A 27,038-nucleotide genomic window follows, 5' to 3' on the forward strand; every position below is an offset into this window, starting at 1 on the left:
CAAATACTAGAGATATCTGTGGAGTAAATTCTGAACACTTGACACTAAAACCTTGTAGAAACTCAGGAAGAAACTATCACATCATACAGATCTTCTGTGTGAGTTGGTAATACCATTGTTGATATGGGGGATCCAGATTGGAGAAATGTCCAACCTGGATTGGCTGATTGAATTGGCTAAGTATGCCATATGGGCCAATTCTTTGTATTTCTTATACCTGCTGTTACTCTTAATTTAAAAATCCCAACTTCATCCCAGTCTACTTTATGACCCTCTTCTTTTCTGGAAGACCCTCTTAGAGATTGTGTCCACGTTCATGGAGCTGCACAGCTAGAGGTCTTACTGTTTCCCCAATGTAGCTTCTGCCATATTCATGGGGAATGCTATAGAAGCACTGTGCCATCTGTTGTGAATCTATGTCTGGCCTGGTTTTCATGATTGAACTCCTAAGAGTGTGCTCAGTTTTGAAGATCATCCTAATGTTATATCGGTTCCCTATACGTTTTAAATTCTCTGAAACACCCTTCACATGTGGAATGTACACAGAGCCCAAAGGCTTTTCATCTATATTCAGACGACTGGTACCCTTGGAATTAATAACCGAGCCAATGAAACCTTGGGGATAACCAGTGAGCAAAGATCACATCTCAGGCTGCTAATTTCATTAACCAGATCTTGTCCTTCTTGGCATATGGTGGAAGCTCTACTGCGAAGACCCTGAATAAAACCTCTTTTCACAAGTGACAGATGGTTAGATTTGAAGTTGAAATATCGGCCAGTGTGGGTGGGTTTCCTGTAAACTTTCGTGACTAGTGTTGTCTCTTTCCTGATGACCAGAACATCAGAAAGAGAATTGAACTGTCTGTGAACTGGATGGAAGGCCTTAAACTATTGAGGTGGCTGAGGAAATTCTGTAACTGCTGTGGATCATGAGGCCAGACCACAAATGTGTAATCAACATACTGGAGCCACAGCAATGGTTTGTGTTGTGCTGAGTCAAGAGCCAGTTTTTCAAAATGCTCCATGAAGATGTTGCTAACAATGGGTGATAAAGGGCTTCCCATAGCCATGCTATCTTTCTGTTGGAAGAACTTGTCATCCACCTGAAAATATGTGATTGTCAAGCAAACCTCCAGAAGTTCCATGATGACTTTGACCTGCAAGACAGACCATTCCGTCAGTGTGTCAATGTTATGCAGCTTATTGCTGATGACTCGTAGGGCTTTGCTGACTGACACATTAGTGAAGAGACTGACAGTGTCAAAGCTCACGAGGTATCTAAAAATTGAAGGTTTACAGACTTCAACAACTGTATGAAGTGGCACGAATTCTTAGTGAAGGATTTTGATATGTCTCAACAGCACTGAGGCCTTGCTGCAGATTTCTGACAACGTAACCTTCTTTGTGGTCTGTTGCATATATACAGGTGTCATCGGCAAATAGACCTAGAAAGACACCAGGTGTTTGGGGTGTATCATTTTTACAAATACTGTACAATGTGGGGGATGGGATGGAACCTTGTGGCACCCCTGTTTGTATATCCCTTGTAGACAGTTCACCTTCAACCTAGGCTCTGAATTTTCTATGGGAAATTAAAGAGCTAATAAGCTTGATTAGACTGCTTGAAAATTTTAATTTGGATAATTTATGTAGGAAGCCAAGGTTATATCAAAGGCCTTTTCAGTATCCAAGAATATCACAGCTGTTGACATGTTAATGCTGAATTTTAAGGTAACATTTGGGAACAAAGTGATGTTTCTGCTCTGGCTATAATAGCTTTGATTTCTAGGGATTACATGTTTTCTGGGGTGTAATGCCACATGGTTTGGTATGTATAGGTGAAGTTGCCCTGTGCTTAACTAAGAATCATGCCATGAAGGCATATGGGGAGTGGTGGTATAGCTCCACACATTTTTAACTTCAGTAAAAAAAGGTAAAGTCCCTATGCTTAACTAATTAAGCACTACACCATGAAGACGTATGGGGGAGTGGATGAAAAGATCTATATTTTCTTGACCTTGTCAATAATTGGAGGTGAGTGGTGAGTTTCACGCCCCTGCCACTTTACCCCCGGGGACAGAGCCCCTGGTACCCATTGGACAGTAGGCTGGGTAGGTCCCAGAGCTGGTCTGGAAGATATGGAGAAGAGAAAATTCTTGACCGTACTGGAATTCCAACCCCTTGGTCATCCAGCCTGTAGCCAGTCACTATACCAACTGTGCTATATCATGTCTCTTTCCTTAACTCCAGTGCCAGAAGCAAATAAATGGTCAGTTTCACACTGCAGGTGGTTTGGTAGAGAAGTACAAATGTTTGGAGAACACTGACACTTTCATCTTTTAAAATGCAACCAGCTGTTTCCTCCAAAACTTTAGTACCTACCACACTACATGGTGTCTGATCACAGAAGACAGTAAACTCTGTAGTCCTACCATGAGAACATAAAATTTCACATGCAATTTCTATGTCACCTGGACTTATTGCAAATTATAAAGATGGGTAAACAGCACTTTTAACAATTCTTAAACAGATATCTGAAGGCTGAAAGTTTTTAAAATTGTACACATATAATGAAGGTCAAAATTTGTGCCATCTGTTATCTTCTTTTAGCATTTTCTGTATGCACAGTAATACTTTGATAAATTAAGAAAAGTAAAGTGGGCTGTGTATACTGGTAAGCTTGAATTAGGTCAACACATATTCATTAAAAAAAAACAAACAAATAGAATTTAACAGGTACTAAACAACTGATGTTCTGAAAAAGAAAATAAGATGGCATCCCCTTCCAATTCAAGCACTGATTGAGAACATATTATGATGGCAGAAGGACTGGGGGCTCTAGCCTCAGTTAGTGGTAAAGCTATATTACATATGCATGAGTAAATATAATATTTTACCTCATATATTTTATTCACCCACCAATTTCTTTTACATTTAAATATAATGTTGTGCTTAATAATTTAATCCATAAGATTTTTATTTAAAGAACCCAGTTCTTTTCAAACTGCAGTTGCCATTTCATTACGGATTAAGTCAGGTACTTAATTGTTCATAAAAATTAGATTAAATGTAATCAGCAGTTTTGAAGCACACAGACAATATTGAGTGGCTCATTTTGTTATAATACAAATTAAATAATGTTCAAAATTATGAAACATCTGAGAAGTTCCTCAAAATAGACCCCTTTAATGTAGTAGTGGATTTATAGCTCGCATCATATTCTGGCTATTTTTACCTAACATTTTTTTGTGCTGTAACATAATTGAAGTCAGTATTTAAAATGTATGTTAGATATCTGAAAAACAATGACAAGAAGAAGAAGAAGAAAAATAACATGTAGCTAAATTTACACAATAACCTGTTCACATACACCAACCATTTTATTACAACCCATCATCAACAGCTGGTTAAACAGTTTTATCAGAGTGGCAGAAACTGGATGTTAATTCAATTAATTGAATGAAAAATACATCTTGCACATAGGAGCTTATGCTTTGTTTGTTAACATAAGAAAACTTTGTCACCTGACCTTAATTTTTAATTAGGCTGTGCTAGCAGCTTAGTCTAAAGACTATGCATCAACCAAAATATGAATTCATATTTCTTTCACTTGTGTGGGTATATATCAGTTTAAATACAGTTATCACTAACCACTGAACACTGCAGTTTGCTTATGTTATCTTCTGTATACATAAAATTCACATATAAAGTTATAAGAAATACATCTGAGGGAAGTATGAAATAACACTTTACAATAGTGTATAGTTTACAAATAGTTATCGTTGCACACAAAATAGCTCACATATTTTCCAGCAAAATAAATGCCATTCATGAAATGTGTGGTCCCTAATGAAATAACAGTTATAAATGTCACCCCTTTCCTGGTTGTAGTGATCACAGCTGGAAGGAAAGCGTACATTGTGACAGTGTGAGCTGCACATCCAAGAGGGAGGGGCTGTAGCATTCTGACATGCATACACAATTTTTTGTCTGGTGACAGCCTTCAGTGAAAGAGAATTTATAAATGTCAATCACTAACAGCACAGGACTATTCAGATGCTACTGAAATGTTTATTGGTAATTTTGGTCATCTTGATATAAGAAATTTACACCAGCCAGATATGCATGGACCAGACATCAGCAAACAGCAGCCAGGAAGTGGTATCAAATTGTCTTCCTGATAGACAAAGGTTGGAGAAGAACCTTTGAGCACAGTTCATGCCATGGAAATGTTACTTAGAGTAAAGTCTGACATGCAGTGGAACCTGTGTGGGTCATTGTGGGATTGTGTAACCCTAGCATATCACTTGCCTGTCCATGTTCTTCATCCATGTTTACTTCTGCTCCATATATATTCTGAATATAGTATAACTCCAAGATGCAGAGTCATTGTGAAGCCAGTAGTTGCTCAGCTGATTAAGAAATGTTTTTATGGAACCTGAAGGTTCATTAACATGTTCAGAATGGTCTCTCTCTGGTCCTTTCCTGAGCCAATCGAATCAGGTCTACACCCTCACATTGTATTTCTTTAAAATCCATATTAATATTACCCTCTCATCATTGCTGAAGTCCCTAAAGCGGGCTCTTCCATTCAGATTTTCTGACTAAAATATTATATGCATTTCATAATTTCTCCATGTATGCTGCATGTCTGGCCAATCTCATTCTCTTTGATATGATAATATTTGATGATCAGTTAATAAAAACACTTATACTGATTATGAAATATTCCTCTGTTTATAAATATGTTATAATATGATGCAAGACACTGAGCAAGTAACAGCAGAAAAGTTGTGTTGGATGACGTCTGGTTTTTCTGATAATCACCATGTATTATAGACAGATTTCATTAATATGAATCCATGCTTAATGATTTTGATTTCTTTCAAACATTCAATAATATGCACAGCTTTTTATACAATGTCTACAAGACATTAGTACCCTGAAAGAGATCTTCCACATTCTGGATGTCAAATCCTTATATAGAGATTCTTCCATTTGTAATGTTCTTGTTATGGAAAGAAATGCATGTTACATTCTAAGAATTATAAATTAAATAGGGTGTACTCTACATCAATAGTAAGACTCCATCAAATTCTTACAGTTTCAGATGCATGATGTTACATCGGCTGTTTTGGTCAGTGGTAATAACAGTATCTGGCTTGTTTCTTTGCACAAACTCAAATATGCTATTATCATGCATTGTAAACAGGTAATTATAGAACAACCAGAGTTAAAATTGCTTTACTCCCCAGGAAAATTATTTAATTAATTCCTGGTACTCGTTTCTGTTAGAGGCTGAGTGTACCCCAGGGCCATAGTGCGGCTGGAAGGATTAGGCCAATTGAAAAAAATCCAATGACCTCATTGGGACTTGAACCCACGACCTTCCGGCTTGTAACATAGTGCCTCAACCAACTACGCTACTGCGTGCCCCCTCACTGTTTAGTATGACACTCGTTTATAAAGATGTACTTTCTCCATTTCCTTGGATGTCATCATAATCGAGTCTGGCTGTACATATATACAGAGTGGCCCCAGAGTTGGTTAACTTGTTAGTAAAATGTGCAATAAAATATACTAGAAATTTCTTTATTATTTAGTGAATTTACAAAAGAAAACTGTTTGAAATGATATCTTCCTTGTTCAGTGCACAACTCACAGTGCTGTTATACCATACTATAAATTAACAGGCAGGATTAAATCTGAAAATGTCTATTAATATGATCGAATGTTTTGGGTTAAATGACTCTTGGGCCACTATGTATATTCACTCTACTTTTGAACAGAACTCCTTAGTGGCAGACCTGATGTACCTTACAGTTGTAGAGTTCTATGTGTTGGTCGCCACAGATTTCAGTGTAGACCTATGGACTCTTACGACACTATGGTCTTCTGGTATGTCATGCTATGTAGTCTGATAGACAGGTACAATGTTTCAGTGGAACCTTCAGACTAGATAACTACCTACCAAATTGCAGTGAATCACATCCCAGGTGACTGTAACCTTAATATTCACTTCCATGAGAACCTTGAAGCTCATCTGGCAATTCTGAATCTGTATCATATAAGATGCTCATTTCTTAGGCTAATATTAATATATATATAATCTTTATGGTATGCATCCTGTTGTCATACAACAGCATTAATACGACTGTTTACACAACAGTCATATTCACAAACAAAATTGATACTAACATATCAGCATTCGTTTATTAGGCAGAGCCGTTCAATACATGTTTCGACCTTCATAAGGACATCATCAGGCAAATATATAAGAATTCAATCTCAGTTCTTGAATTGTGTTTATAAATATGGATCCATATTATTATAATATTATGACATGTTGCGCTATGGAGGACAACCCCTCCCTCCCCAGTGGTGACGTGGTGGCATCGGAGCACTGTTGTTACTAGGGTAACAGGCAAGTCAACACTCCTTCCCCTACCCCACCAGTGGTGACGTGACCAAGGGATGCTGTGGTTGCTATGCAGCCGTAAACAACTCCTGACAGTGTTGCCAGTAACACCTGTAAACACGGCGACTAGGCAACAAGGAAGCAAGGCACTTCCCGTTGTCCGGCTGAGGGTTTATAAGAGAACGACACTGTCAACGAAGACAATTGGAGTATAGCAGCAGTCACGGAAAGAAGAACCGGACACATGTGTGATAATCAGTGATAGTTTGTGATAACTGAGAAAGTAATTGGGAGTGTGTAATACAGTGACACTGGAATAGTTCCCGTTTCGTACTGTGAATACGTGTAGACTACTGAGGATAGAGTGAAGAGATTTGTGTGTAGGGTTTGTAAATTGTGGAAACCCGTAACAGTGTTATAATTAATTGTAGCCGAGACTTGTAGGTCGTTAAATAAACCAGTTAACAATCTGAACGGCAGAAGTGGGATAAACACATTACACTAGTTGGCAACGGTGGGATAAACACGTTACCCTTTGATAGCGAATACAAACCTTTAGTTAAAATATAACCTGACAAATACACACAAATATAATCTAGCATACGATAGTTCTTAATTAGGCTTAAGAATTTAAAACTAATATATGTAGTTTGGATTTTAATATTAATATTATTATTAATCTAGAAGAGAAACTCGGTGCAATTGAAGGTGAAAGCGGAAATGCTGAAGCGCAGTGGAACGATATAAAAGAATGCATGTTAGATACTACCAGTGATTTGGTAGGTAAAGTTGAGAAGATAGCAAGAAAACCATGGGTTACACAGGAGATGATGAGTAAAATGGAGGAGCGAAGAAAATGGAAGAATGTCAACAATGAAGAAGGCAGGAGGAAATACAGGAGACTGAGGAATGAATTGAAAAGAGCCACGGACAGGGCCAAAAAGGAATATCTTGAGAAGATATGTAATGAGATTATGGAATTTCAAAGAACAGGCCGTTATGATTTGATGTACATGAAGACAAAAGAACTAGGATGGAAAGAGAATCATGGGATTCAAAATGTTGGCATCGAAGACTCCCAGGGGAATAGAATAGTAGATCAGAGGCAAGTGCTGAAAATTTGGGAAAATTATATTTCAGAACTATATGATCGACCTAATCGGCCAGAAACCTTAGAAGTTGAACCGGAAGAAGAAGTAGATACAGACGAGAAAGGACCATATATTTTACAAAGTGAGGTGGAAAAAGCTATCAAGGAAATGAGGAAGGGAAAGGCTACAGGAGATGATGATGTACCTGGAGATGTGCTCAAGTTACTGGGAGAAGGTGGTTTGAAAACACTGACAAAACTAATGAACACCATATATGAAAGTGGAGAGTGGCCCAAGGACTTTACAGAAGTTACAATGATTGCCTTAAAGAAAAAGACAAAAGCTACAAAATGCAGCGACCATCGCACAATAAGTCTTATTGCACATACAGCAAAGATAATAGCAAAGATACTTAAAAGAAGAATTGAAAGGAAAATAGAGGATGTACTTGGAGAAGATCAGTTTGGATTTAGAAGAGGAAAAGGAACCAGGGATGCAATTGGGATGATGAGAATTATAGCGGAACGAACTTTGGAGATAGATGAAGAACTGTGTGTTTGCTTCATAGACTGGCAGAAGGCATTTGACCGGGTAAACTGGACCAAATTAATGCAGATCCTGAAAGAAACAGGTATCGATTGGCATGAAAGAAGATTGATTAGCAAATTGTACATGGATCAGAAAGTTAGAGTACGACTGGACAGGGGGGAGACAGGAAGTGTGCAGATTGGAAGAGGAGTTCGACAAGGATGCTGTTTATCACCAATTCTGTTCAACTTGTACAGCGAATGCCTTACCAAGGAAGCTCTGGATGGGCTCGGTGACTTCAAAGTAGGAGGGCAAATTATTCAAACTGTGAAATATGCAGATGACCTTGTGTTAATGGCTAAGGAAGAAACTGTGCTACAGGGCATGATTGATAGACTAATTGAAATTGGAAGGTGCTATGGCATGGAAATGAATGTGGAGAAAACAAAAGTAATGAAAATTTCGAGACAACCAACCCCAGTCACAATAAAGATAGACCAAAAACAAGTGGAGAATGTGAAATGTTTTAAATATTTGGGTAGCTTGTTAACAGATGATGGAAGGTGTACTTGTGAAATTAAATCCAGGATTGCCATGGCAAAAGCTGCATTTAGCAAGAAGAAGAATCTTTTTACCAGCAAATTGGACTTAAATTTGAGGAAGAAACTAGTGAAATGCTACATTTGGAGCATAGCTCTGTATGGGGCTGAAACATGGACACTTAGGGCAGTAGATCAGAAACATCTGGAAAGTTTCAAAATGTGGTGTTGGAGAAGAATGGAGAAGATCAGTTGGACCGATTATGTGAGAAATGAAGAAGTGTTAATTAGAGTCAGTGAGCAGAGGAATATCCTACATGAAATAAGAAAACGGAAGGCTAATTGGATTGGTCATGTTTTACGCAGAAACTGCCTTCTAAAAGAAGCTATCGAAGGAAAGATAGATGGGCGGATAGAAGTGACAAGAAGACGAGGAAGAAGACATAAGAAGATGCTGGATGACCTTGGGGACAGAAGAGGATACTGTCATTTGAAGGAGAAAGCTCTAGATCGCATTAATTGGAGGAATTGTTTTGAAAGAGACTGTGGACCTGTCGTCTTGACAGATTACTGATGATGATGATTATTATTATTAATATAGTTCTAGTCATAAGAAAATTACAAATTAATTACTCAGATTATACTTTGATTTCATAATTGATTTTAAATAAGCTTAAAAACTATACTTTTTTGGTTCGTTATATTTTTATTGTGGTCATAGTTATTAGGTGTTAAAAGAGTCTGCAGTTTACGCAGAGCTGCAACGTACAACATAACATACAAGCATTATAAATTCTCCTCATGGAAACAAAACTAGCTGGGAGTAACACAAAGAAAAACATTTAGGAGACCATTACATGATGATTAAAAGTAAACCAACATGACAGAAGTTCTGAGAAGGGCCCCCTCATGTTGTGTCGACCTATGCCTCAACACCTAATAACTACAACCACAAAAAAACGATGAACCAAAGGACTTCTAGTTTTTAAGCTTATTTAAAACCAATTCTTAATATCAAAGTAAAATTTGAGTATTTAAACTTTGTTTTTAAGGCTAAAACTGCATTAATAATGATATTAATATTAAAATCCAAACTATATATATTAGTTTTAAATTCTTAAGCCCAGTTAAAACTACATATATGCTGGATTATATTTGTGTGCATTTGTTAGATTATATTTTAACAAAAAGGTCGTATTCACAATCCAATGATAAAATATTGTAATAATATGGACCCATATTAAGAAACACAATTTGAGAATTAAGATCGAATTCTTGTAGATTTGCCTAATGATGACCCTGTGAAGGTCGAAACATATAGCGAATGCCTTTGCTTATTAAACAAATGTTATGTTTTTTTATTGGTAGTGGGGTGGGACTAAGTCCCTTGTACTGCGGCCATTTCTGGCGTATTGTACCAGCCCCAGATGATAGGTGAGGGTGATTGTGGAGCAATTGGTGGAATGAAGATTAGCAGGGGAACGCGAAGTACTCAGAGAAAACCTGCCCCAGTGCCACTTTGTCCACCACAAATCCCACATGACCAGACTCGGGATCGAACCTGGGCTGCCGCGGTGGGAAGCCAGTGACTAGCCGCTTGAGGTATGACGTGGCCTTACGTTGATATGTTAGTACTGATTTTGTTTATGGCTATTATTGTTGTGTAGACAGTCCTGTAAACCCAATTTTATATATATATATTTTCCAAGAGTTGAGTAATGGACTCATAGAATTACATGAGAAACTTGAGGGCAAGTTGTGAGTGATAGGTCAGTAAGCATGTATGAGGAAGTGACCATTCTAATTATAAGATAGTATACCAACATTCACCCAAAAGAACAGAAGAAGAAAATATTCATTGAATAACATTCTACATTCCCTTAATTATCCTCTCTCAGGTTGTAATATTCTCCTCAGCACTTTGTTCCCAATCATCTTTATTCGCCATTCCTCTTAGGTGAGCAAGACACAAAATATAATACTCACATGAACAATGTGATAAAATTAGTTTTGTGTTATACACAACCTCTTTATTAACCGTCACAACACGACATATATCAAGGTGAATGCCCCCCTACAGCTCTGCTACATGTTTCGGCTATCAATAGCCATCATCAGGCAAATACATGGTTAAACATATATACACCACTGAACTGCAGTACTATTAAACTGGATACAATACTATTAATCATATAAAACACTTGACTTAAAACATTCAAATAATCAGATTATATAAAACCGAAGTTATATTGTAAAACAAGAATCAAATTTTAATTGATGTTTTATAACATCGAATCAGTTGTTGCTTTTGTAATTTCATACGTTCTCATGAACAAATTGGAATATTCTATATTTTTTCTTTTTGTATGTAAGATTGTATAGGAGGCTCGTGATGTAGATGTTAATATTAATTGTTTAGTCGGTGCCTCATCTTACAAAGTATTGTCCATACTGTAGGGAATGTAAACAACATCAATTAAAAATATATTCTTGTTTTAGAATATAACTTCTGTTTTATATAATCTGATTATTTGTATTTTTTACGTCAAGTGTTTTATATGATTAATAGTATTGTATCCAGTTTAATAGTACTGCAGTTCAGTGGTGTATATATGTTTAACCATGTATTTGCCTGGTGATGGCTATTGATAGCCGAAACATGTAGCAGAGCCGTAGCAGGGCATTGACCTTGATATTTGTTGTGTTGTGACGGTTAATAAAGAGGTTGTATATTGTAACACAACAGGATGCATGAAATGAAAATTTGTATTATAACCTTCAGATTTTTATAGAGGAGACAGAAAATAAAATATTTTGAACTGAACAGTAGCAAGGATCCTCAAAATTTGCATGATTTTAATTTTGATTTCTTCCAGTTATTTCCAGATGACAGTATGTAGCCTTGTATACATTATAATTTTGACATGTATTGTAGTGGTAAGACATGTACATATACTTTGATATGCATTCATATCTAGATAAACTTCCATATTAGAATTTAATAGTATCCCTTTGTTTTACCTTATACCATGTTACAACCACTACTGCAAATATGAGACAAAGAAGGGATCAGCTCTTAGGAAACTTGCTGTTTTACTAGTCAGTATATCAGAAAACAGTGACAGTCACTAGCCAGTCATGTGTTTTGAATTCTGTATATATCACTGCTTCCACGTTACAGCCCTGTAATGCTTCACTTTTGTTGTCAGATATCAAGGAAGGCCCAAAAGTCAGTTAACTGGTTAGTAAAATGTACACTAAAATGTGAAAGAAATTTCTTTATTATTTACTGTATTTACAGAAACTGTTCGCAGTGAGGTCCACCATGTTCAATGCACAACTCACAGTGCTGTGTTACTGTCCTATAAATTTACTGGCAGTTTAAATCTGAACATTCCCATTAATACAAGAGAATGTTTTAGGTTAACCCACCTTTGGGCCACTTTGTGTTATAGAATAATAAACTGAGTACTAACAGAAGGAAGATCTTTGAAATTTCCACAGACATGTCTAAAATAAACATATATCTTCTGACATTTTTTGAAATTGCACAGCCATTTAATTGTTGTAATATATTGTATAGAGTGAATCAGCCACATACTATAACCAACATCAGTCTGTTTTGTATCAATATAATGTTCAAATCTGGTGTGTTTAAGAGACAGTTTCATAGCTAGATAAATGCTTTTGGCTGGTGATAACTATGTGGACAACTAGGCAGGACTTACGCTGACAAATTGATATGCTAATAATGATTCCATGGGTCCCCCCCCCCTTATTTTTTCTTGTAGTTTCATGTTTACACATTAATACACTGCAGGCATTACCCAATGATTCTCATATGGAAGAACCACCAAGCAAAACATCACTATCAGTACAGAAAGTTCCTTACATTAATTGTGAACATGTCAGCTAGGAATGTTTGCCTCCTTAATGATAGCAGTGCTCTCTGTCACTTTGGTTTTATTTTAATTTCATAAGAATTCCTTTAATATGGTTTGGATATAGTAGCAAAGCACAAATATATGTTGATTATATGTCTTCATTAATTGTCTTCCTCGTGTTTCAATTGATGCATAAGTTTTAAGGACCAGAAGGTTTCATGTGTTTTTCTCAGGCCCTCCATGCAAATACTTCGGTAATCCCTTGAAATATGCGACACCAGCTGGATCTGAAATCCTTTCCAGTTCATCATACATAGTTATTCTCTAATTTCATCTGGTATTATTTTACACCTACTGTTTTCACCTTGAAATAGCCATTCATTCCCACCTATTTCAGTCATGTTCTTTTGTATTTCAGTAGTACTGACAGGATTGAACTGCATTGAAATCTTACTTGGTTCTTTCATATACTCATAAGTGAAACTCATAATATAAGAATTTTATCTTACAAAGTCATTTATATTTTAATTCTTCATATTCTCATGATAATTCTTACTCTGGGTTCTTGCTGATCCCCTTTTCAAGAGGGATTCTAGTAGGGTAATATTATGTAAATTTTACATTTTGTAGTACATTTTCATGCTTGTGCTTTAGAATATTTTTGTTTCTGACGCCAAATTACTAATGAATTGTGATTGTTAATCACTTTTGAGTTTCAATTTGAAATGAATGAGCTATCCAGTTGCATAGGTTAGGTAAAACTGTCAATAATGAATGCCAGTCTGCAGGTCAGGCTATGTGGAAAAATAACTGCATAACCTGTCAGTACTAACTACAATATTATCTCTGTTTTCACACAATTATGGCCCTATAATCAAGCTGTGAATTTATCCACTTCCTCATCTGACACATACGGAGCTAAGAAATGGTGTGGTATAATAGTAAGGGGTTTAGAAGTGCTTCAACAACATTGTTATTTGCATGTGATGTGATATAAGCTGGACTATGTGTACAGCTAATTCCCAGGGAAACATTAGAGCTTTTACTGAACAGAGAAAACACTTTTTTACGTTCTTCTAATTTTAGTGGTCTGACAGCACACTACTAGCCCCACCAAAGCATCTGCAATTGGAAATTTTATCAAGCTGGTTTTTTCAAAATGTTAGTTTGATAACTTGAACTTTCCATACAAGTCTTATTTAGGAGGAGAATTAAAATCATAATCTTGACATAACTCAAATTATTAAGAGAACAGCCTACAGGGACTGGAGTTCACTCTACAAGTTCTGGGACAATGGACAGTAAACTGCACACACATATATACAATACAAAATTAATTTTAATATAGGCATTTACAGAGATTACAAGTATACAACAATTGTGCATGCTCAAATGGTATCACAACTACAGACTGATGTTCATCTGTCACTCTTTTCTTATGGGAGGGCTTTCTGGGACAAATTTCCTCCAGATATCTCACTTCATCTGCTCTTCAGTCTATACATTGCTTTATTTTTCACCCATTAGTTCCAGTTTCAATAAAGCATAAAACCAGGGTGTTGTGAAATGTACCTATTTCACTGTACCACCTTGTTCTATGCCTTTTCCAGGAAATTTACCTTCTGTATTAACCTGAAAAGTATAAAATATACCTGAGAAGTGACTATGAATATTACTTAAACCAAACTACTGTATTCTAGATCAGTAAATCTCATGGTACAGCAAGAACACTACTATGTTTCAGGGCAGCAAATAGTAGACAATACAATGCTAGGGACATGAAAATAATAACATACATGTATGTAACCCTTTCTACATACTTCAAACATATATTACAACCAGAGATGATATCATATTATTAATCAATTGATTTTCATTTACCTTCAAGAATCATGCATTGAAAACTACTAAAAAAGTCACAAGATTTTATTGTATTTTAATATTTTGAAGTGACAGAATGTAGACCTAATAGCATTTATTCATTACTAATCACCCCTGATGCTGTTAGAACTCTCTTGAAACTTGTAGGATAAAGTATACATTTTATTACATCAACTGAAATATATGGGTGTATTAGATGGTTTTATTAAGTTAACTCATAAATTAAAAATACAATGGTAATAACAACACAGTTAAAAGTAGTGACTCAGTTTCCCAGCCAAAGATGAACATCTTCTCATGGCTAGAGCCTGTGAAAACTTCAAACTAAAATATATTGACAATACACTGTCCTCATATTATCTTGAGACCAACTACTTTTTTATTTTATTATCCAAATACTTCGACTAATGTAGCACTCTCATTATACACTTGTTTCATATACACAACCTATGAATATCTGTATGAAAATATTTTGTATAAATACCTACATTTCTGTATACTTTTAAATTCTTTGCAACCAAATATACAGAAGAAAACCGAATATTTGTACATTTAGCCACAATAGTAGTACTAAATTGTAACTGGATGGATCCTTGTTCCCTTTAACAATTTACGAGTATGCTAGTCATTTCTTTCCTCCTTTCTTCATCCTTTTACTTCATAACACAAGTCTTGCTATACCTTATGTAATCTGTGGTGTTGATTTTTGAGTGTGTGTTTTTCTTGCAGGATGGAATTTATGCATTTACATATGTCTAAGCATCTATCTGAAGACCACTTTTAGAACGCCATCCAAAAATTCAGTTTCCTTGGAGTTCTTGATATGGAAGTTTTACTGTGCTTTTACATTGGACAAAGTATTGGTTAAAATGCTTTTCTATAGCTTCTTCCTCTCATGCAATACTGCTGCACTATATTTAGAAAACTGCTTCCTAAGTACTCAGGTTATGCAAGTTCATAGTGAAGAGGCATAATCTTGTGAAACAGGCAATGTTGTTTCAAAATTCTTGATTTTATTGCCAAATAAATATATCTGACCAAGGATGATGCATAATTGTCGAAATATTCTTGAGAGTCATTGGCACTATTTCAGTTCATCATAATAATCATTCAGAATAGTTAGTACTGTTGTTTATGTTGCTAACCTTCAAAGTATACAGCGTATGTTGCATTTTTTACTTGATCATAAAATATAAAATGTAAAATGGAAATAAATTACAAAATTCTGTCTCGTTTTTTTAAAGTTAATTTAACTGAATGTCGTCGTTACAGGGATCAAAGATATCAGAGTTACCAACTGTACAATAAATCACTTACTACAGAATATGCAGTTTCATTGTTTATCCACTCTTTGCTTAGTAATGTGGAATATGCCAGCAGTTGTCACATTTTGAAGTTCCATAGTTGAGACATGGATGCTTGTGATGTATAACGCCATACATTTGGCAACAGATAGCATATGTCTTGTTCAAAGCATTTCTGGTAGAAAAAAATACTTAGGTATGCTGGGTGATAGATTGACTGTCTTCCTAAGTTTCATTTTTTAAAAAAATATTATCTCTAGGGTGCCTTCAACCTGAAGAATCATACCCAGCGTTTACATGAATGTACACACACTGGAGCTGGCTTATGGCAAAACTTCCATACAAGGAAAGCTACTACTACATTACCTGACATTACTGAGATTTTGGACTTCGTCCATCCTGCAGTATTCTAAAAAATACGACGTTTTAGAAATTGGATCTGCTTCCATCCTCAGATAACAGGGTTGGGTCCGTTAGAAAGGGCTGACTGAAATCCAGTGATTGAAGTTAGCTCTTCCTAAGAGATCCAACAGTATTGGTGCCTCCCACCCTTTCATCTGAAGATGGAAACAAGTCCAGTTTCTAAAATGCTGTGTTCATTAGAATGCCAAATGGCTGCTGACAAGTCCAAAAACTCAGTGATCCAAAGTGTTACACACCATTGTCAGAACCTTTTAGAATTGACTTATGGTTACATTAGTTGTCTGAAAAATGCAGCAATGCCTTCTATAGGAATTGCAACATTTAGTCCCTAGGGAACAGTCACACATAAATACTATCAAGAAAAGTGTTTCTTTGATCTAAGATTGCCTTGTGAAAATTCGAATAATAAAATATTAAATATTAAAATGTTTGTTTTAAAAAATTAATTATTAAAATATGTTTTATTTAGAAAATTATATAAGAATACATTATGAAACTGCAATTGAAAGTCCATGTACTGAAGAACAGTGTGTTATTTTCACTTTGTAAAGCTCAGAGAATTTTAGACAACGATCTAATCGTGTCTGATTTTGAATATGTATCTTATTTATTGACAATCCTGAGTAACTTGGAATAGTTAATTTCTGTATTGTGTTCCTCACACTGGCATAAGTACTTTTAGGATTATGATGGGTTAATTTACTGCTTGATATACTTTCATATGCATGAAATGTTGCAGTGGGAGACATATCTTAATGCACTGTATCAGGGGATGCCAAAACCTAGCTGACATATTCTGCATGGTGAATTACAGTATAGCAGCTGGCTCATCACAATTCATACACATCACGGCCGTTTGGACGGCTTGTACTTGGCCGACAGGAACCTGCTGAACGCTTGAGGGTGGCTGTTTTGCACACCTCACGTGCACGTTGTGGACTTGTGTAAGAGTACATGTTATAACCAGGGATGATATGCACACGCACATCTCCTGTTGGCCTTGTGGCTTGTGACAAAACTTCTGAAGCTCCTCGGGGCCGTCTTGAAAAGGACACTGTTGTCTTGCAACAACAATAGTGGAATAAATTAACGTACGCATTTCGAAAGTGACGGTTAGTTAGGCAGTACAGAAAATTGTTGATGCAGGACTTACTGAGCGCAAACCATGCCAAGTTGTAGAACAGTCTGCCTGGAATGGTATGCACAGACCCTATACCTAAAGTAATACCAAATGGGAGCCAAAACACCACAAACAACACAAAACTGTACATATTTGTCTTCATGAGAGCATAGTCCCAACTAAATGACATGGGCGGTTTGAAGCTGGGCCTTGACTTGGCCACTCGGATGCGGAGAGTAATATGGAGATAGCAAGCAAATGTAAGGGAAGCAGGCAGGAATACAAAGAAGGCACCCACAATGACATAATAAGGGAGAACATCTCCTGTGAGTCGACGCCGGGTGCAATAACCAGGTCCCACATTGTACACAAATTGTAAGGTGACAGTTAACCCACTTAGCAGCCAGATTGTAAGAACGACTATGGTGATTCTCGTGGAAGTGAGCATTTCATAGCAATCCTGTGACAAGCAGAGACGTGCATAATTTTCAGCAGCTGTGGCTGCCAATGTCAGGAGTGTTACCAGGCAGCACAAGATAGCCAGGAACCACTGGAAGTTGCACACACCAGGAGCATCCTTCAGACCAGCAAGCAATACTACTGTAGATGCTGGGAACACCAACCCTGTGATCAGCAGATCAGCCAATGCCACATTCACAATGAAGACATTTCCTGAAACACAAGTGCTTGGTCCAATTTATAGTGAAAGTACACTATATATACTAAAAATATATATGGGTATTTAAATCTGTAAGCATTGTGTAGTAATTGGTGTCAATGAATCAGAATGGTTTCGAATATTTTAAGGAAGTATCTTATCATTGGTATACGTTCTTTTGCATAGCATGGAAGACAAGACTGCATGTACTGGTGGTACTGTTTTTCTGGCCATTTGTCCTTCCATATTTTTGAGCACTGTGAAGAATATATGGACCTAAGAGACATTAAAATTGGCCTGTGAGAAAATTCATAATTTGTATATTTTCCTACATATGTTGAGATGATGGAATCAAGGAGTGATTTGAATGGGGATGTAGCCTGGATGGGAGAGAAGAGAAATGTACATGGAATTTCAGTTTGAAAACTTGAAGGGAAGAGGCTTCTGCAGAAACCTAAGAAGAGTTAATACGATATTAAAATACACTTTAAATAAGCAGGAGGTCTAGATCGAGATAGCGTCCAGTGGCAGTGTGATATGAACATGATGATGAACCTTTGGATTTCATAAAAAGTGTGGAAATTTTCGAATAGCTGATAGAATATTAGCTTCTAAAAAATGACAGCTTTGTTTAATTCTTTATAATTTTCCTTCCACATTATTTAGAACACAAAATGTGGATATATTTTCCAGCCTTGAAAATTGGACAGCTTATATACTTTGTCTGCATCAAAGTGATGCAAGCAAACACATTTTTTTTTATCATTTCTCTGTCCCACTTACAAGATTAGAACAGGTGAATAATGTCCAAAGAATTCGAATCCATGCCACTTTCACAAGATGTTATATTTTTCTGGCCCCTAATTAAATCCCTTTTAGGCGCATGGTGAGTTTCATAAATTCATTCAATTTTGTGATGAGTAAGGTGTCATGGATCTTGTCGCGCCAAGGCAACAGTAAAATATTTTCACCAGTGTATAATTCCACCATTTCCAGCAGATTTCAACTAACATCATACATCAAACACTGTCATATGCTACATAGGAGACTCGGTGGGCTCCAGAGCCGTTCTGAACGTTGTGGAGAAGATAAACATCTTGGCCTTAGCAGGAATAGAAATTTGAGGTAGGGCTCAAAGAAAAGAAGGAACTGAAGGAAACTAAGGGTCTGTCACGGTAGCTGCACTGCGCTTGGAGATTCAGAATCTGGGACCTAATGAACACAATCGGCAGTGGTGCCATTGCGTTTGGTCCCATCTCACGATAGGTTGTAGTAAACGTACAGACAGCAATTTGCATGATGTTGCAAACTTACGAAAATCAATAGCTAACCCTCTTCACTACAGCAATATCCGAAATGGAAGGAGCGTAGGTTACACTACTATTCCGTTATTAAAATCCAAGCAACTGCCGATAACTTTCCGGCGGCAACAACTGTTCACATGCAGCATCCGTTACTGCCTTGGCGAGAGTTATTTCAGCTGCGTCAAGAATTACAGACCCAAGTCACCGATTCTACTGCAATTTCTGGACCACGCAAATATTTCAGTTGCGTTAAGATCTATGGGCCCAAGCACCAGATTGTAATATATTTTCTGGGCCATGCGGTTTTCTGGCTAGTACCTAAGTGGAGTGTCTTCACTATCAATTTCAACAGTTCTTTTTACCTATTTCTTTCAGCTGCGTCAAGAATTACAGACCCAAGTCACCGATTCTACTGCAATTTCTGGACCACGCAAATATTTCAGTTGCGTTAAGATCTATGGGCCCAAGCACCAGATTGTAATATATTTTCTGGACCATGCGGTTTTCTGGCTAGTACCTAAGTGGAGTGCCTTCACTATCAATTTCAACAGTTCTTTTTACCTATTTCTTTTCGTGTCCGTCTTTCTTTTTGTGCGTTATTTGTTCGAAGTGCATAAAATAAACATATGGAGACCATGGACCAAGTCCGTTTCGGTTCGTATTGTTCCGATATTAACTCACAGTAAGTTTAAAGCAAAATTTATACACTTAAGAAAATAAGTTATGAAATACACGCACAGGATAGCAATTCTTGCGCGTTTACTCCGTTATTATCTAGACACTGGTGAACATTATTTATGCACTCTTATAAATGGTGCAAAACAAGCGTGGCGGACGATCAAGTACCTTTAGTACAAAATCTAACACAATATACTCGGTAAATGTGACGAGAGAATAAAAACTCCTTCGGTTTAACTGTCTCAGAAACCTCAAGACCTGGCAACGAGAATATCAGCGTCAAATATGTGTATCTACAACTTCTCTTCGAAACATTCTTCGCTCGGATAAATAATTAGCGAGTTACGTCCGAGATGCTTACAGAAAAACATGTAGGCCTTTATGTAAAATATCCGTTATTCTTATTTGATCTGCTCGTAAAAAAAGTTGTATCTTCTAACAAGAGATGGCTCTATATTGAACAAGACGGTCTGCTACACATACGACTCCTGCATTAACATTTCAAATGCCCTGCTGATTTCAAAGGGCGGGTGTCTGGAATGTGCATTAATCCCTCCAAGTTAGAAATTTTTAGACCGTATTTCTCCTAGAAAAGGACATCAACAAGGTAAAGAAGATGCAAGGGAACATTCTGCTCTTTCTTGCTTGGCTAAAACTTTGACCCTGAACATGGAATCGATATATTTCTCTGAAACATTGCGATCTCTCCACATTACACGTTGTTAAAACGAATATTTGCAAACAAACTTGGTTTATGTGTGATACAATTTAACGTTTATCATCGGCGATTATTTTAGGTAAGGCGCCCAGTTATGGTAAACTTACGAATGTTCAATTCCTACCTCGCTTCTTAAGGTGATCCTCAATCATTACGGAACTGATCATGAAAATGTTGCCCACACTGCCGATGACGGCGAGACTAGCTATCAGCAGCAGACGCGCCACTCTGCTCCAATCGGCGCTCAGCGTCACTGGGGAAACTGACTCTTGCAGGTTGGCGTCGTCCCCGTTCGGGGCGCTCGCGTTCCCAGACATGGCTTCCTGAAACATGATTCGCATGAGATTCAGGTTACAACACAGAGAAAGGTTGTACCAAATAACTGGGTAAATATAAAAAGTCCGGATTTGTTTAAATTTTCTTTGCCATCAACCACGTCGATGCTGAGTAAAATTTCGCTCTTAAATCTAACTAGGATTCTAATCGCACCCGAAGACTCGACCACAATACTTGTACATTGCTTTAACAGAATCACTACCGTATATATGTATTTGCAAGAGTGAGCGGACAATTTCATATTACCTTTGAGGTTCTTGTATCACATCCGTGGTAGAAGACAGGAACAGAAAATTTACATACTTTTTACTCAGGTGTACGTAGTATGCGCAGTATTATGCAGTGGAACCTCGCTTAACGAGTAATTCGCACAACGAGCAAAACAAATTGTAAGAGAATGACTCACTTGACGAGCGACGTTTCGCATAACGAGTGACGAGAGGGGAAGTCCCGGATTGTGCGCTTGCCACATCAGTCTGTGTTTAGCACTCGTTCCGCTAGCATCTTAGTGTCGCTTGTGATCACATATTTTTCCAAACTTGTGTTCAGACATTTGTGATTTTTTTTGTGCAAAATTTAATAACCCTTGCAAAAATGTCCCCGAAGAAAAAGACAGCCATAAGAGAATAAAAGTAACCGTAGAAATGAAACGTAAGATCATTGAAAAGCGAGAACGAGGTGTGAGCGTGGCCGATCTAGCACGTACATACAGTCGGTCTACATCAACAATTTGCACTATCCTCAATAACAAGGACAAGATGAAGGAGACAGATGCTTCAAAGGGAGTGACAAGAATACCTACGCAACGGTTACGTATTCTCGACGATGTTGAAAGGTTGCTCCTCGTATGGATAAACGAAAAGCAATTGCAAGGCGACGCTATTAACGAGAACATCATCTGAGAGAAGGCGAAAGTGAATTTCGCCGACCGCGTTAAGAAGACGCCGGGATCATCAACGGCCGGATAGCGTTGTCGAATGTGACTTTGAGGGGTTTGAGATAGTACCTGCGGAGCCTGTCGTCACCGAGATTTTGTCTTTGGCCAAGATCATTGGGCTGGAGATGGATAACAATGATATCGATGAGATTGTGGAAGAGCACAGCCAAGAGCCAACCACCGAAGAGCTTATGCAGTTGCGTTGTGATTCACAGCAAGAAGTTGTGGAGGAGAGTTTGTCAGAGGAGGAGGAGGAGGAGGTAACAGCAAAGCAACAATCTTCTGGCGCAATAAGAGAAATGCTGAAAGCATGGGAAACTGTTGCATCGTACATTGAGAGGCATTACCCTAATAAGTCAGTGGCTATGCGCGCTACAAATTTATTTAATGATGCTGTGTCGCTTTTTCACCAAAATTTGAAGCGTCGGCAAAAACAAATGTCTCTAAACAGCTTTCTAGTAAAAAAGAATTAGATATGTGTCATAAATAATAAACTAATTATTTCAATTTTTGTTTTCTGCAAATCGAATTCGCATTCCAGGTTGGTTCATTCCGCATAGAAGAAAAGATGAAGATGATTCACGCTCCTTAACAATGTATATATAATTTTCTTTGAATAAACGTTATACATATTTTTTTTAGTGTTTCTTTCGGCATGGAACGCATTATTCACAAGACCTCGCCACTGGACCCTATTCTGAGAAAATTAAAACCACATACGTGCGTATGTTATGTTGTTCTCACGTCGTGGTAGTTTTCGGCTACATAACAAATTGCAGCTCGGTATTAGCTATTGTGCAACTTGAAGGATAAAAACCCAACTGTTTTAACTTAGAAAGCAACACAAGATAAAGTTACGAAAGAGATAAAGAAAGGAAACAACGGATGAAACAAATTATTCATTGTTGAATTTTAACGGGGTTTCCCATTAGTATTTATCTTAGTCATTCATTCATTCATTCATCAGTAGCACTATAGTACTTGGTTGGTCCCTGGCTTCTTCTTTAGTTTCTTGATCATTTTGACACAGACGGTAGGACTCTTTGGACGGGGGATCAGCACGTCTTAAGGCCGCTACCTACACATGGTGACACAACCACAGAAAAACGTACACAGACATTCATGCTTTTTAGTGGGATTAGAACCCACGATCGCAGCGTTCGACCGAGCAAAGACAGTTCATGCCTCAGACCGCGCCGGCCACCGTGCTCTACAGTATTTATCTAGTGTCCATGTTAATTTTATCTTCATATTCACACCCAACTCTCAAATGTTTCATATCTCACCAATTTAACATTTACTATTTTAATCACCTTAATGGTACTTGCTGAAGAACAGAAAGTCTGAAACTCAATATTCCCCTCAGTTTTCTTTACCTGTCTTGGATTTAAAAACATCTGTTTTTAGTTAACGGAAAGCTGTAACAACTCTTCCATAACAGCAACGCTGTAGGGCCTAATGTTTTTTCCTTGTTTACTGTTTTCAGTTCTTCATGTTCTCATCTGCTTTAATATTGCTGAAGAAAAGAGAGAGAAACATGTTTTCAACGACCTTTTTACCTTTACATGGCTTTCAACCACAGGCCTGGGAGCGCTAATCACAAAAGCTTAACGTCATTCCAGATTACTTTGGTGAATAAAGGGGGTTAATTCATCATCATCGCAAGGGCGAGCCATATGCTGATCTCATCATGCGAACTCAGGGGCTGTATTTCTCGCCCACAGTCAAAAACACATTTGGTTTTATAATGAATCAAGTGCATGATCCGTGCTAATTGGCAGCCATATTTGGGCACGCATTTTAATATTAAATATTTATAATTTGAACAAAAATTTCATATCACCATTTCCGTATGATTAATCAGATATTCCAGTCTTCTCAAGAGCCAACATTATGTTTAGAAACCCTCTTTTATATATAATATTCACTATAGACACTCAATTGAAACTGTTACCAAACCGAAAGAAGCATTCATTCTTATAAATGGTATTGTTTACATAGTATATAGGAAACGGATTAGCAATATCGATTGGGCTCAACCGAGTAGGTCTTTTACCTGAGGACGGAGGCACAGTCCAGTCTCCGAAACGTAGTTTTCAATGAAAAATGGGGCAAGGGATAATGTCAAAAAAGTCAAATTTTTTAATATACTATCGTAATGAAATATTAGATCTTATTAGTTCCAGTTTATTGTGTACTTTGTCGCTTCACACACCTAAGCTAACATTCGTGTTCTCTGTATAAAAAAACTCCTGGTCAGTCCAAGCCATATTTTAACTATATACCTCAAATTAATTTGGTTTTTCGAAGTAATGTTTCTTGTGTTTTCCTGTTTGGTGACTAGTCAGGGTTGCTTATGTAGTACATTGTGTATCCTTGAAGCTAAGCTCAAATGTGGTGATGCAGTGCAATGTGTGTCTTTGAATTTTGTGTGACCGTCAATCACAAAACTTGAAAGTAAACACAAAGATTACGCAATATCATAAAATAATTTTAAATTGATGGCAAGTTACATGACAGCTAAAACGCAATAGGGCGAATTTCTTAAAGAACTGTAACGAATTTATGTGATTCCAACAATTAATATAGACATTGACCCATAGCAATTCTGCACATACCATACATCCCTAAATTTTGTGGTACGGAGACCCATTGTTAGACAACGCCCGAGAAACAAACAAATATACAACAGCCAGTCCTCCGCCAACAGACAAGAACATAACAGTTTCCCTGTAACAGAAGAACGGTGTTTTCTACGCAGTCCGTGCCGAGATATTCTAAGAACGACAAGTTCAGATCAAGATCATGAGAATGACTTACATATAGGTGTGACTTGGCCCTCAGAGACACATCTCAACCCTCCATGAGAGACTCTTCATTCGATATTATCACTTTTATCGGACTGACCGATTTCCGGGAAGAAAAGGCATTCCCCATAATCATGTAAACCCATACTATATGTACAATATGTGTACTTGACAAAGGCAAACCCCATTCATAAGAGACAAACTCATCCCCTCGTCAGAGAAGATGTTACAGAAGTACTATGGCCGCAATGGTTCGACTGAAAAAAGAAAAAAAGGCTGATCGTAATCCTCAACGGACTTGACGCGAAGACGAACCGATTGGCGGTAAACCGCCAGTCGTGAAGTAACTGTGACTCTGACCGTGAGAGGAAAACTGAGTTGAGGATGGAGTTAATTGAGGAAAGGAGCGAGGAGCTGGATATATAACGAGGCCAAGCAGCATCCAGCCGTGAGTCGAGGGAGAGTGCGTAGATTAACAAATAAGTGACAGTTTTATAGCAGTTGTAGTTAGTGTGAATCGTTGGCACCGCACCGAAAAACAAGTTGTCGCACAGAAGGAAACGAGTAGGAGAGAGCCTAAAGCATGTTGTGTTTGAGAAAGATGGCTCTCGCTACGCTAACGCAATGCGAGACGCTGGCGGGTGGTGCATCCCTCGTTCGATGAGAGACATGAAAAATGAATAACGGAACTCCTGGATACGAAGGAGGAAATGGATCTAGTGCAAGCTCCTACAGTTAAAATGGGGCAGGTTGTTCGGAATTCGCCCGAAGCGAATGGACATGGCGCCAAGTGGAAACAACTAGCGAACAGAGCTGGAGCAGACAGGCACAAACTCTGCAAGTTTATAGATGGACAGGCGCTATTTACCGGCTCATTTCACATGTATGCAGCAATATACAAGGAAGTGAGGAACAACCTTCAACAGAACAGTGAGGAATCAGGGTGGAGTCGAACTGGGTCCACTCGGCACGGCGACCACTGTTTGGCCTATTGTAGCCTGCCCCTGGTGATTATGATAATGGAGAATTTTGTGCATTGAAGATTGGTAGGGGAAACCGAAGTACTCGATAAAAACCTGCCCCAGATCCACTTTGTCCACCAGAAATCCCACTTGACCAGACCTGGAATCGAACCACGGGCCGCCGCGGTGGGAAGCAAGCGACTAACCGCTTGAGCTGTGGCGCGGCCATGAGAGAGCCACAAACACTGAAGGTGAGAGCTACACCAAGAAACAGGACAGACCACATCCAATGTGCCAAAATCCACTGTCGGTGGCAAAGAAAAACTTTTCTTCACTCAGGGATTTACCTGTGGAAAATGCGGAGGCGAGTAGCGAAGGAAACTCAACTAAAAAACTTGGTACAAATGAGGGTCCGGGTAAAGATAGGCCACCTCCCATCGAACTGACATCTGAGAGTCTCCAGAGAGTAGTAAATGTTATCGTGAGCGGGAAGTTCTTCTGCCGGAACACTGTCACTAGAACCCAGGTAACAACTGACAGTATGGACTACGACACCATGAAAAATTCTCATTGAGAAAAATCTCCACTCCTCTACATTTTACGCAAGGGCGGATAAACCGATTAAAACCGTAATCAGGCATTTGTCCGGAAACATTTCTGCAGAGGACATTAGTGCGGCCCTCCAGGAGGTAGAATACGACGTATATGACTGCCAAACGTCCCACTCCAGAAGGAGGGGTCATACACGCCTCCCTTCCCCTCTTCCTAGCCACTCTAGCGACGAATCAGAACCTCCAGAAATCTTCAAACCGACAGCACTCTGTAATATATTCATGAAGGTCAAACCTTATAGACTTTTTTTTTAATTCGCTTAGTGGGGGTGGAGTCCAGCTGGGTCCACTCGGCACGACGGCCACTGATTGGCCTATTGTACCTGCCCCAGGTGATTACGATGATGGAGAATTTTGTGGAATGAAGATTGGCAGGGGAAACCGAAGTACTCGGAGAAAACCCGCCCCAGCGCCACTTTGTCCACCACAAATCCTACTTGACCAGACCCGGGCTCGAACCTGGGCCGCTGCGGTGGGAAACCATCGACTAACTGCTTGAGCTATGACGCAGACTTTGGAAAAATGGGCTTACACAGTGCTAAAATTGTCAGCGTTCTGGTGACATCTGGGTGAACTGCAGGCAGCCTTGGAATTATTTGTTATTTCTAACTTCGAAATTTCAGTTCCACAATGCTCTATCCAGTAAATATATGATGGTAGAAATGATGTTCTCGACACTGTAGTGCATCAGAACGTCCAGTGTCAGAGGTCATTGTTACTGACATCCTGGACTCGGATCACCGTAGACAGAAGCTGACACTGTGTTGTAGGAAGTTTAAACACCTTCCGGTGGTAGTAGCATAAACAAACTTGATTTCAGAATGCTGGTATTATCTCAA

At 38.1% G+C, this 27,038-nt stretch overlaps 1 protein-coding gene across 1 annotated transcript in view; it reads right to left on the bottom strand.

The window, feature by feature from the left end:
- Positions 1–13,781: 13,781 nt before the first annotated feature.
- The window catches only part of LOC111871287 (melatonin receptor type 1A), a 52,114-nt gene continuing 38,857 nt past the window's right edge, over positions 13,782–27,038 (bottom strand). The window contains exons 2-3 of the mRNA XM_023864289.2: positions 20,671–20,869; positions 13,782–17,860 (exon numbers count right to left, since the gene is read on the bottom strand). Coding sequence (XP_023720057.1) covers positions 16,899–17,860; positions 20,671–20,863 — 1,155 coding nt within the window. The 5' untranslated portion in view covers positions 20,864–20,869 and the 3' untranslated portion in view covers positions 13,782–16,898. The remainder of the gene's footprint in view (positions 17,861–20,670; positions 20,870–27,038) is intronic.

Source organism: Cryptotermes secundus, unplaced genomic scaffold, assembly GCF_002891405.2.
Source record: "Cryptotermes secundus unplaced genomic scaffold, Csec_1.0 scaffold825, whole genome shotgun sequence".
Lineage (NCBI taxonomy): Eukaryota > Metazoa > Arthropoda > Insecta > Blattodea > Kalotermitidae > Cryptotermes > Cryptotermes secundus.